Source organism: Salvelinus sp. IW2-2015, linkage group LG6.1 (assembly GCF_002910315.2).
Source record: "Salvelinus sp. IW2-2015 linkage group LG6.1, ASM291031v2, whole genome shotgun sequence".
NCBI lineage: Eukaryota > Metazoa > Chordata > Actinopteri > Salmoniformes > Salmonidae > Salvelinus > Salvelinus sp. IW2-2015.
The window spans coordinates 14872944-14886645 of NC_036845.1; the positions used below are offsets into that span (position 1 = coordinate 14872944).

Consider the following 13702-nt stretch of genomic DNA (forward strand, 5'->3'; position numbering starts at 1 on the left):
ATTTATAATAGAATACATTGGACAGGAACCCGTGAAGGAACATTTTATGTTTGTGCTTTTCGAATAACCAATTCGACTCGGTTCATGCAAGTGAATGATTGAGCTTGCCTGGGAGGAATCCTCACTATCAGTATAATGCAGTTTGGCAGTACACCTAGAACATTGTTTTGAGAACCGAAAGGGGTGTCTCAGTTTCAAGGTCTCAGCTTAGAGAGAAGAAGCCTTGTGAGGTATTGGTCAGTCACATGCATGAACCAAAAGTTAATGATGAATTAATCATGAATAATGTAAATCATACAAATATAACTTGTCCCTGTAAGCAAGTATATAAGAGAACTCATGGGACTGCCCCGACAGAGCTCCTGACAGACTTGGTGCATTAAGTTTGTTGGAACCTCTCAAGCTTGCTGATAATAAAGAATTATTTAAAATTTACTCAGAGTGTCCCTGTGTTGAATTTCCACAACAAACCTTAAGGCCCTATGTTCCTAGAAGGTTCTTTAAGGAACCTTTTTAAAAGGTTCCTCAGGGAAAAGGTTCCACTGGTGTTGCAATCTGAGGAACGCCTAAAGGTGCCTCCAGGAACCTTTTCATTTTAGAGCCCTCAAACCCAACTCTGGACCTCGAAGCCAGTTCCCCATGCATTGTTTACATTGTTCCCCTCTAATCAGGGACTGATTTAGACCTGGGACACCAGATGTGTGCAATTAATTATCAGGTATAACAGAAAACCAGCAGGATTCGGACCTCGTAGGGTAAGAGTTTAGTACCGCTGTTTAGAGTATACTGTTTGCTCAATACATTTTGATAACTAAAAGACTAATTGAGGGCCTTTCTGACTGTAGGCAATGCGATTTAAAACAATCCACATCTTATTTATTTCAAAGACGCTAATGACCCTCTGTGGCCAAATCATGCTTTCTGGTGTAGTAGCCTATTTTGAATGATTTTATTTGTTTCTGTATAGACAGGAGTAGGCTAATTAGGCTATATAATTTTGGCAATTTTAATTCAATTGACTTTATTGGAAGCTTAGCCTATGTGGGACAGTGATCCATTGAAAACAACTGAATGTCGTTGTGATAGATTTGGTATAAAGCATCATCTGTGGACAGATTTAATACAAGACAAAAATGAAAAGCAATGCAACAGAGGAAAGATGCAACAGACTATGCAGCAGCAGTAGTCATACAGCCTATTATAGCCACCAGCTAACTGGCAGGAAATACACAAACCTCACCTATTGAACGTCACTGTCAACATAATTTGCCAAACTGTTCTGTACATAAAACTAGGATTCTGCTAAAGAGAGCGTGAGCAGTCATTCACCTGCTATCCATCATATCTATCATCAGTATTCATAGTGATGTGAGGGTGTTTGCTTACTATATCAGATGGAGGCAAGGTTTAGAAAACAAATTACTCCGAAGATCACAAAACATTGTATTTGTGGAGCAATCTCTCAATTCATTTGCATTTGTTGATAATGCTTGTCCACAGAAACTTCATTACCCATGAATCCCACAAATGTCGCTTGGGTCCTTACGTAGAACGTCAGTACGTCACATGATAGGGAATTCAACATGGAGGACATTGGAGTAACTGTTGAAAAAATTCAGGTATGATTCATTTTGACTGTGTACATTTTCACCGTTGTTTTTGGTTATACGAAACTTGAAAAAGTATAGACAACTTAAAACGTACTATCTTTAATCTAAAGTGTTCTTTGAATACATTTAATTCGTCCGTCATCCAACTAAACGTGCCAATTCATTCACGGCACTGTAAATGCTCTGTCATGTAAGCTAACATGCTATCTCAACTGGAAAGCTAGGTAACTTTAGCATTTTGGTGTAGCTACGTTAGCTGACATCTGCCTTGGCTAATAATTAACAATAAGGCATTTAGAAAAGGCTAACGTTAACGTTACATTAGGCTCAGTCATATCCAATCTAATTCGGTTGTTATCTGACTTGTTAACTTAGCTAGCTAACCTTAGCTGCCGGCCGTTGACTTGTGTTATTTTGTTTGTTGTAGCTTCAAGCGTACCAATACTACACTCACAACATTAATAGCTAACGTTACCTACCGCAGTAACGTACTTATCCTTTACGGAACGGCACTGAAACAATGTCGTGGACTGAAATATCTTCCGCTCCTCTCACTTTTTCTATCGGTCATCACTCACCCAGCATTAGGCAAGTAAATTAACAAGCTAGCTAGCAACACCACAAACAGTTAGCTAGTAGTTACCATTTGCTACAGCGTTTTCACATGTTTGGGGTTATGCTTACAACGTAGCATTTGTGTAAATGCTTGTGTTGTCTTATGTCTACACAGGACGAAGTGCCTGCCATGCTGAACTCAAGACCCCAGACGGGGCTTTCTTTCTTGGCCCCAGAACCAGAAGATCTTGAAGACCTTTACAGCAGATATAAGGTATGTACTTGGAACAGCTTCTGTCTGTATATGCTTGACTGTTGAGGTCTATTTCTGTCAGCACAACAAGAATAGCAATTTAAATCATACAGGCCCTTTCTGTGATTTCTTCAATCACAGTAAAGATGTTAACTGTTACAGTGCCTAGAGAAAGTATTCACACCCCTTGACTTCTTCCACATTTTGTTGTTACAGCCTGAATTTAAAATTGATTAAATAATGATTTTTTGGGTTCTCTGGCCTACACCCAATACCAGGAATTACATTTTGAGTTTTTTAAACAAATTAATAAAAAATGAAAAGCTGAAATGTATTGAGTCATGTATTCAACCCCTATGTTATGGCAAGCCTAAATAAGTTCTGAAGTAAAAATGTGCTTAAGTTACATAAGTTGCATGGACTCTCACTGTGCAATAATAGTGTTTATCAGGAATTCTGAATGACTGTACCCCACACACAATTATCTGTAAGGTCCCTCAGTTGAGCAGTGAATTTCAAACACAGATTCAACCACAAAGACCAGGGAGGATTTACAATGCCTTGCACAGAAGGGCACATATTGTAGATAAACAAATACGGACATTGAATACCCCTTTCAGCAAGGTGAAGTTATTAATTACACTTTAGATGGTGCAACAATACACCCAGCCACTACAAAGATGCAGGCGTCCTTCCTAACTCAGTTGCCGGAGAGGAAGGAAACCGCTCAGGTATTTCACCACGAGACCAATGGTGACATTAAAACAGTTAGAGTTGAAGGCTGTGATAGGAGAAAACTGAGGATGGATCAACAATGGTGTTATTACTCCACAGTACTAGCCTAATTTACAGAGTGAAAACAAGAGAGAATGTACAGAATAAAAATACTCCAAAGCAGCATCCTGTTTGCAACAAGGCACTGAAGTAATACTGCAAAAAATGTGTCAAATCAATTACCTTATTCCCGAAAACAAATTTATGTTTGGGGCAAATACAACACAGTACCACTCTCTGTATTTTCAAGTATAGTGATGGCTGCATCATGTTATGGGTATGCTTATAATCGTGAAGGACTGGGGAGTTTTTCAGGGTAAAAAAATATGTGGAATAAAGCTAAGCACAGGCAAAATCCTAGAGGAAACCTGGTTAAATCTATTTTCCACTAGATACTGGGAGATGAATTCACCTTTCAGCAGGACAATAACCTAAAACACAAGGCCAAATCTACACTGGAGTTGCTTACCAAGAAGACAGTGAATGTTCCTGAGTGGCCGAGTTACAGTTTTGACTTAAATATATGGCAAGACCTGAAAACAGTTGTCTAGCAATGATTTGACAGAGCTTGAAGAATAAAAAAGAAATAAAAAAAATTGCAAATGTTGCACAATCCAGGTGTGGAAAGCTTTTAGAGACTAACACAGAAAGACTCACAGCTGTAATCACTGCCAAATTTGCTTTTACAAAGTATTAACTCAATGGTGTGAATACTTACAGAAATATAACATTGACATATTTCCTTTTCAATATTTAAAAACATTTTAATGAAAGTTTTCACTTTTATTATTGGGTTATGAAGGTAGATTGTTGAGAAAAAACATTTAATCCATTTTGAATTCAGACAAAATGTGGAATAAGTCTAAGGGTATGAATACTTTCTGAAGGCACTATTTCAATCAAATTTATTTATATGCCCTTTTTACATAAGCAGATGTCACAAAGTGCTATACAGAAAACCAGCCTAAACGGCAAGCAATGCAGATGTAGAAGCACAGTGGCTCAGAAAAACTCAATAGAAAGGCAGGAACATAGGAAGAAACCGAGAGGAACCATGCTCTGAGGGGTGGCCCGTGCCGGGTGGAGATTGTAACAGTACATGGCCAAGATGTTCATAGATGACCAGCAGGGTCATATAATAATAATCACAGTGGTTGTACAGGGTGCAACATGTCAGCACCTCAGGAGTAAATGTCAGTTGGCATTTCATAGCCGATCATTCAGAGTTGGAGACAGCAGGTGCGGTAGAGAAAGAGAGTTGAAAACAGCAGGTCTGGGACAAGGTAGCACGTCCGGTGAACAGGTCAGGGTTCCATAGCCGCAGGCGGAACAGTTGAAACTGGAGCAGCAGCACGACCAGGTGGACTGGGGACAGCAAGGAAGTCCTGAGGCAGGACCTAGGGCTCAAGTCCTCAGAGAGCATACATACTAAATTCACACAGGACACTGGATAAGACGGGAGAAATACTGCAGATATACAGAATGACCCTAGCCCCCCCGACACAAACTATTGCAGCAAAATACTGAGGCTGAGACAGGAGGGGTCGGGAGACACTGTGCTCCGTCCGACGATACCCCCGGACAGAGCCAACCAGGCAGGAATAACCCACCCACTTTGCCGAAGCACAGCCCCCACACCACTAGTGGGATATCTTCAAACCACCAACTTACTATCCTGAGACAAGGACGAGTATAGCTCACAAAGATCTCCCCACGGCACGAACCTCGAGGGGTCGCCATCCCAGACAGGAAGATCACGTCAGTGACGCACCCCTCCTAGGGACGGCATGGAAGAGCACCAGTAAGCCAGTGCCTCAGCCCCGAAATAGTGTAGAGGCAGAGAATTCCAGTGGAGAGAGGGGAACCGGCCAGGAAGAGACAGCAAGGGCGGTTTGTCGCCTCCAGTGCCTTTCCGTTCACCTTGTATTTGTATTTAAACAAAGCAGCAGCTTCTCTTCCTGGGTCCAGCAAATTAAGGCAGTTTATACAATTTAAAAAAAATGTACAATACATTCACAGATTTCACAACACACTGTGTGCCCGCAGGCCCCTACTCCACCACTACCACATATCATTTACATTTTACATTTAAGTCATTTAGCAGACGCTCTTATCCAGAGCGACTTACAAATTGGTGCATTCACCTTATGATATCCAGTGGAACAACCACTTTACAATAGTGCATCTAACTCTTTTAAGGGGGGGGGGGGTTAGAAGGATTACTTTATCCTATCCTAGGTATTCCTTAAAGAGGTGGGGTTTCAGGTGTCTCCGGAAGGTGGTGATTGACTCCGCTGACCTGGCGTCGTGAGGGAGTTTGTTCCACCATTGGGGTGCCAGAGCAGCGAACAGTTTTGACTGGGCTGAGCGGGAACTGTACTTCCTCAGAGGTAGGGAGGCGAGCAGGCCAGAGGTGGATGAACGCAGTGCCCTTGTTTGGGTGTAGGCCTGATCAGAGCCTGAAGGTACGGAGGTGCCGTTCCCTCACAGCTCCGTAGGCAAGCACCATGGTCTTGTAACGGATGCGAGCTTCAACTGGAAGCCAGTGGAGAGAGCGGAGGAGCGGGGTGACGTGAGAGAACTTGGGAAAGTTGAACACCAGACGGGCTGCGGCGTTCTGGATGAGTTGTAGGGGTTTAATGGCACAGGCAGGGAGCCCAGCCAACAGCGAGTTGCAGTAATCCAGACGGGAGATGACAAGTGCCTGGATTAGGACCTGCGCCGCTTCCTGCGTGAGGCAGGGTCGTACTCTGCGAATGTTGTAGAGCATGAACCTACAGGAACGGGTCACCGCCTTGATGTTAGTTGAGAACGACAGGGTGTTGTCCAGGATCACGCCAAGGTTCTTAGCACTCTGGGGAGGAGGACACAATGGAGTTGTCAACCGTGATGGCGAGATCATGGAACGGGCAGTCCTTCCCCGGGAGGAAGAGCAGCTCCGTCTTGCCGAGGTTCAGCTTGAGGTGGTGATCCGTCATCCACATGATATGTCTGCCAGACATGCAGAGATGCGATTCACCACCTGGTTATCAGAGGGGGAAAAATATCTACAGTACTAAATCCATGTGTATGTTATTGTGTGTGTATGCATGTGCCTGTGCACATGCACATTAGCCCTAGCCTTAACAGGAAGCCAGTGTAGAGGAGTAATGATTAAAACAAATTGGTTCACCGGGATTCATCAACAAACATACATTCTCCATGACACCGTTCCCACCCTCTCCTTTACTATTGTAGAAGCTGCAGCAGGAGCTGGAGTTTCTGGAGGTGCAGGAGGAGTACATCAAAGATGAACAGAAGAACCTGAAGAAGGAGTTCCTCCACGCCCAGGAGGAGGTCAAGAGGATACAGAGTATCCCCCTGGTCATCGGCCAGTTCCTGGAGGCTGTGGACCAAAACACAGCCATCGTGGGCTCCACCACAGGTACAGATTTTTTACTCTTGTCTGTCCTCACATAGATTGTGTAGGTAAGCCTCTGGTTGTTGCCTCCAGAGACTGGAGACTTGAGTCCGAGTCGATATATCGGTCCGATTATTGGCCCTTTTCTAGTCTATCGGCCCTTCTCTATCGGTTTTGCCGATAGTCCCGCTGCATAGCAATACTGCTGCTATGCCAGCCGCCACTCACTGCCTGAGCCACGAGCACTGCACAATGCTGATGAATGTCTAACTGGGAAAATCAGCAGCAGCAGCGGTAAGCTAGCTCATCCTCCAACAGAAAAGTGCAATTTTGAGAAACGGATGAATTGACACAGTGACCAAGATTGCAGATGTGCTTCCCTGAGACGGTTTTCTGGCAGTTTGTGCAGAAATTCTTCGGTTGTGTAAACCCACGGATGCATCAGCTGTCCGGGTGGCTGGTATCAGACAATCACACAGGTGATGAAGCTGGATGTGGAGGTCCTAGGCTGGCATGGTTACACGCGGTCTGTGGTTGTGACGCCGGTTGGACGTACTGCCAAATTCTCAAAAATGACATTCAAGGTGGCTTATTGTAGAGAAATAAACATTAAATTATCTGGAAACAGCTCTTGTGGGCATATCCTGCAGTCAGCATGCCAATTTCCCCATCCCTCAACTTGAGATGGCTGTTAATCAGCTTCTTGATATTCCACACCTGTCAGGTGGATGGATTATCTTGGCAAAAGATAAATGCTCACTAACAGGATGTAAACAAATTGTGCATACATTTGAGAGAAATAACTTTTGTTGCATATGGAACATTTCTGGGATCTTTTATTCAGCTCATGATACATGGGACCAACAGTGTATTTATCATAGTAGCAGTAAACAGCAGCAAGTGATATGAGCGATGCAGAGATGTGAAAGGAGCGGAGTTACAGCCTTGCTCTATCCAAATGTAGCAATAGAATCACGTTATAACCCGCCCATTTCTTGACAGATAGCTGGAATAGCCAATTGAGTTGTTTCAAATTTCATCCGAGTTCTTCAGAGAGAATATTTTTTCCCCGATCCCGGGAAATAACAAATACTAGTTTCGTAAAATCCGTGATCACAAATCATAACGTTTCGAATGTCCCATTTGCATTAAATAGATATTTTATTATCTCAAACTAACAGCAGTGCCTGTATGATGTCATTCCATACAGGCGTGACATGCTGGCGTGAAACTTTCATGCGAATATTGTTGATCACTTGGCTAATATACTCTAAGTCCAAAATGAAGGGCAAACAGATTGTCATCTTTAGCACCATAGACTCTACTGACCAGCCAAAACAAGCTCAATAACTCAATGCATGCACACACTTCTATTGAATTAGGATTCACCTGATGTGAGTATGCCTATGACATCTTAATTTACCATTCAAATACAATTACTATTATGTTATTTAGTTTGGTTAAAAACAAAGTCAATTAAAATGATGTATATTGCATACATGGCTGTCTTTGGGAAATTTTATGATATTGTATATCTGCCTAAAATATCAGCCAACTGCCATCTTTGACCCCTAAAAAATCCATATCGTTCGTTCTCTAATAGCCACACCCATAAGCACCCATATTTTGCACAGTAACACCAATGCCTCATTCTTACCGTAATGCTAAACATGTGGCTCTAATATTCACTAATGACATTTCCCCCTCTTTCCCTGTGCCACCCTTTTTCTCTGCTTCTCTCTGTCCACCCACTTTTTGTCTTTGTCCACCCCCTTCTCTGTCCACCCCTTTTCTCCTTCACTCAGGCTCAAACACTATGTGCGTATCCTAAGCACCATCGACAGGAAGCTGCTGAAGCCAATGCGTCGGTGGCCCTGCACAAGCACAGCAATGCCCTGGTGGACGTGCTCCCCCCAGAGGCTGACAGCAGCATCATGATGCTCACATCAGGTACACATGCACACTATTCTACCCCCTGGTATACAAATCCCTTTGTAATATATATTGCACAGTCATGAGTGGAACAAACATGCATTCATGCGTGCTTACATACATTACACGCATATTCCACTCATTGATACCATTTTCCTGTATCTCTCCGTGCAGACCAAAAGCCGGATGTGATGTATGCTGACATCGGAGGGATGGATATCCAGAAGCAGGAAGTGAGGGAAGCAGTGGAGCTTCCACTCACACACTTTGAGCTTTACAAACAGATTGGCATTGACCCGCCCAGGGGGGTTCTGATGTATGGGCCTCCTGGCTGTGGGAAGACCATGCTGGCCAAGGCTGTGGCTCACCACACAACAGGTAGGCCATTCACCATGTTCACCATTATCTATAGGATGCACAGGTGATTAGACAATGTAATTTTATTGGTAGCAAAAAATTGTCATGTTACCATATCAGTATTTGTTTTTTGACCAATGCATATGATTTGATATCTTGGTCTCTCTCTCTCTCAGCGGCGTTCATCCGCGTGGTAGGCTCTGAGTTTGTGCAGAAGTACCTGGGCGAGGGCCCCCGCATGGTGCGTGACGTCTTCCGGCTGGCCAAGGAAAACGCCCCCGCCATCATCTTCATCGATGAGATCGATGCCATCGCTACCAAGCGTTTTGATGCACAGACTGGAGGTATGAGCCATTGTGTACCTTTTAAAATCAGCTGCACAGAATAGGCTATGGAATGGACTGGTCTTTGGCTAATCACCAGCATTGCACATTGCAACCAAATCCAATAAGACAAGCAAAATAGAGCAGATTTACAGATTGGCATTCCTGATATCAAATGTCTCTACCTGTGATCTTCAGGGTTCTCACAAGGTGCTTAAAGTACTTGAATTTGGTACTCTGAAATTCAAGTACTGGAAAACCTTGAAAATCTGACATTTTTTCAAGTTGGTACTTGAAAAGAACTTGGAATTAAAATGAGAGGAAAGGGCCTCCCGAGTGTCACACAACCAGCTGTGATCGGGAGTCCCATAGGGCTGCTCACAATTGGCCCAGCGTTGTCCGGGTTAGGGGAGGGTTTGACGGTGGGGGGGTTTACTTGTCTCATTGCGCTCTAGTGACTCCTTGTGGCGGGCCGGGCTCCTGCAGGCTGACCTCAGACGGTGTATCCTCCGACACATTGGTGCTTCTGGGTTAAGTGGGCTGGTGTAAGAAGCGCAGTTTGGCGGGTTATGTTTCGGAGGACGCATGACTCGACCTTCGCCTCCCGAGCCTGTTGGGGAGTTGCAGAGATGAGACCAGATCGAAATTGGGGAGAAAAGGGGGTTAAAAAATATATATTTAATTGATAGGAGAACAGATAATGATCAAATGTGTTTATGAAAAATATTATAATGTATTGGTCTTGCGAATTAATTTCCAGACAGACTACAGAGTTGTATTTCCTCACATGTTTCACGCTGTGGTTGCCAGGGGAGCTTGCTCATTCCATCCACACTGCCACTCATCCAGGCAGGTACAGAACGGACTGATTAGGCGCCGCCAAACATCACTTCGATGGCTAGAATGCCGGGAAAATGTTGATTCAAGCCTGCCTTTTGTGCATATGGAACATTTCTGGGATCTTTTATTTCAGGTCATGAAACATGGGACCAATCCTTTACATGTTGCGTTTTATATATTTTTTCAATATAGTTTACCCACCTTTTTTACCACTACATCACTGGACCCAACCAACCGACACCATGTAAGGTGCAAAAAATGCGTCAGACTTTGACATTGCGAGCACGGGTAAATCGGCCCTGAAGAGCCACATAAAGGGGTAAAGACACAACACTGCATCCTGCACTGGTGCCAGTTCTACATTGTGACTTTTTCTCTGCCATGACCTCTAGAGCTTTTTTTGCCAATCGCCTCATTCACAGGGCGCAAGCGATATTCCGTACTGACTTACGTATGTAGTGAAACAATGCGTTATTGAGTAGAACTTGTAAGGTAGTGATGAATACTAAGTTGTTTTTTAGGTTGTGGTGATATACTGCCATCTGGTGGCGACTAGAAATAATTGAGTAGTATGAAATATTACGAATTGATGGTCCTTAAAAATAAATATTAGTGCTTGGAAAAAATACTTAAGTTATTGAATTTGACTTGCCACTGTCTGTACGAACCCTGGAACTTGTCATGCCAACACACATTCTAGCTGTTTACATTGCAGTATTTCAATCAAACAATGTTGAAATCAGCCTCAACTAAGCAGGTGAAACATGTTTCTGTAAAGGCCCCCTAGTTGCTGTGAGTGTTAGCTAGGCTATTGTTTATCCTTGGCCCAGATGGAGACACAAGGACACATGACCATGGTCCGTCAGCTTATCAAGAGCAATGGGGAAATAAATAACCTTCATATTTTTGTGTGGCCAAGTGATTTGTTTTGACTGCCACCACCATAGTTAGATAGGTTTTTAAGGACAGGGTAGTTGCAGTTAACTTCAGGTTAGAGTTGGGAATCGGAATTTACCCACAAAACAGAACTACCTGTAAATATGGCAGTAAATGTCATCATTGTTTAAAGCATCCAGGCAAACAGATTCACAGAGATCCACAATAGAGACAAACTTGGTTGTGGCCTTATTATCTTGAGTGGGATTGATTATTAGGACTGAAAATAAGACCAAGCAGTTAATGGTGTGGTTGAACCCTGACATTGGTAATCCCTCATTGTATTATCTCCTTCCCAAACAGCTGACAGGGAGGTGCAGAGGATTCTGCTGGAGCTTCTCAACCAAATGGACGGCTTTGACCAGACCGTTAACGTCAAGGTGAGCTTTGCCTCTGTGACATACTTTGCCTCTGTGACATACTGTCTAGGGCTTATTGTATGTTGTAGTCTCATTAATGCAGCTAGCCTGTGACCTTGTGTGTCACATTGAGAATATGTAAAAAAATAACATAAAATAAAAATGTAGCCGCACTTAAGCTAAACCTATACAGTGAGTGATGTACTACTATGGGTCTTAAAGCCTCTGGTTAAGCCTTTGTCATATGACTTCCTGCCTCTGTCTGACCCACCTGTTTGTTCCCTTGTCAGGTGATTATGGCCACCAACAGGGCCGACACCCTGGACCCCGCACTCCTGCGCCCGGGCCGTCTGGACAGAAAGATTGAGTTCCCACTACCTGACCGCCGGCAGAAACGCCTGGTCTTCTCCACCATCACCAGCAAGATGAACCTCTCTGAGGAGGTGGACCTGGAGGACTGTATCCTTATAATGCCCTACCCACAAGTATCTCATGACGTGTGTGTGTTAATGGGTGCAGGTGTGTTTTGTATTAACTTTCTATCAATGTGTCAAGAAAAAACTAGCAGCATCATGCAATATTTTCCTTCTCAGAACAAGGCAAAGGAGCACAAATCCTTTTCTGTGTCCGGTTCATTGTGTGCTTTAAGTTTTCATTAAATATTTACCTCCTTGAATACAGCTCTGATCTGGAACAATATTCTCACTTAAAGGTCAAATGAACCATGACTTTAGTACTCTACCTGAATGCCTTCTTTGTATAGTCTAATGCACTTTCCCATACCGTCCCTTGGTTGCTAAGTAACCGAAAGAACACTACATTGTTCAGTGTCGTATGAGTTTGTATTTGCGGTTGTCCTTAACCAGTGTGTAGATGTGGCCAGACCAGACAAGATCTCCGGAGCAGACATCAACTCTATCTGCCAGGAGGTGAGTGGGACCCCGTGCTGTTGGGAGGAATTCTTCCATGGGGGGTCAACCTACTCCAAAAGACTCAATGTCAAAGAGTAGCAAGTTATTGCGTTCGCTAACTCTTGTTCCAAAGATAAATATCCCCTGTTACATCACCTGTTGTCGGTGTGAGAACTGGAAACGCTCTGATAAATGTGCTTATAATTCTTTCATTCCTCTCACTCAGGCTGGCATGCTGGCTGTCCGTGAAAATAGGTACATCGTCCTGGCCAAGGACTTTGAGAAGGCCTACAAGACTGTTATCAAGAAGGATGAGCAGGAGCATGAGTTCTACAAGTAGAAAGTAACCTCACCCCCCCTTCCCCCTAAAAAAAGAAAAAGGCATTTAGACACAAATTTTGTGATTTGTGTGTGTTTGTATCTACTACCGTGTCCATTTGTGGTTTCACAGACTCTAACATTGACCTTGGACTGAATTTTGCTTTATTTACTAAAGGGCCATTGTCAACTCGGGCTGTGATTCCAAACTTGAACACACACATAGTGAATGGAGGGTCTTTTTATGTGCTCTGCAGGTTCTTAAGTATGTTTTACTTGACTGTAGCTAGTATAATGGCCTGGAGTTTGTACCTGTAATGTACTCACTGATAAAACAGTACTCTAAAAAAAAAAGTTTTCCATAATTAAAAAAAAAAAAAAAGTATGCATAGTCTGTCTTTATTTTTCACACGGACTGAAATATATTGGTTTAAAGTCTAGTGATGTGACAAGACAAACACACTAACGTGCCCAGGGTCATCTGCAGTGGTAGCCATACATTTGATAGATAAACTGACTGTTGGTCATAGATCCTCTACTCTCGCTTGGCACTCCGTTCCTAGTCAGTCTAGACAGACAGGCACCACTGATACGGGGTCCTCCGTAAGAGGGGACATGGCGGCGTCTCTGCCTCCCGCTTTCCCTCTCTCTCTCTGGGTCTGCCCATGAGTCAAAGCAGTTCAGCCTCAGGTTCAAGTTCAGCCTTACACCACAAGGGGAGAAAGGCTTTCTGTTAGTCAAGCTCTCTGGAGATAGTAAATGTCTATCAAGGGCAAGATTTTGGTTTAGATAGTAAAAGGCCCCTCATACAGTATATCAAATGGAATAGTACCCACTTGTGTCCCAATGGGAAACTGTTGGGCAGGTGGTCAGTGACTGGGTCAAAGTAGTTGGTGTAGAGGGGCATGGTTGCAGACTCCAGGTCCTGTGACAGCTTGGCGAAGATTGGTCCCAGGTCATGGTTTGGTAGTATCCTTTGACCCGGGCAGAGACTGCGCCACATTGCTGATACTACAGCATCCAAGGTGGACTGGGGCTTCCAGGGATGGAACGGAGGACGGTGAGGTGGAAGCTTGGACATTCTGAAGAAAGCTTTGGACAACCAAATTAAAATGTGTCTGTGTGATCACTAAT

The 13702-nt window shown here is 43.6% G+C and overlaps 1 protein-coding gene across 1 annotated transcript; it reads left to right on the top strand.

Annotated features, from left to right (window-relative positions):
• The first annotated feature begins 1528 nt into the window (after positions 1 to 1528).
• On the top strand, positions 1529 to 12856 carry LOC111965170 (26S proteasome regulatory subunit 6B-like). Its single transcript, XM_023989195.2, is given in 11 exon segments — positions 1529 to 1619; positions 2341 to 2439; positions 6430 to 6625; positions 8406 to 8450; positions 8453 to 8542; positions 8699 to 8902; positions 9058 to 9225; positions 11284 to 11360; positions 11630 to 11798; positions 12213 to 12268; positions 12477 to 12856. Coding segments are annotated over 11 exon segments (1254 nt in total). The 5' UTR covers positions 1529 to 1583; the 3' UTR covers positions 12591 to 12856.
• Positions 12857 to 13702: the final 846 nt, after the last annotated feature.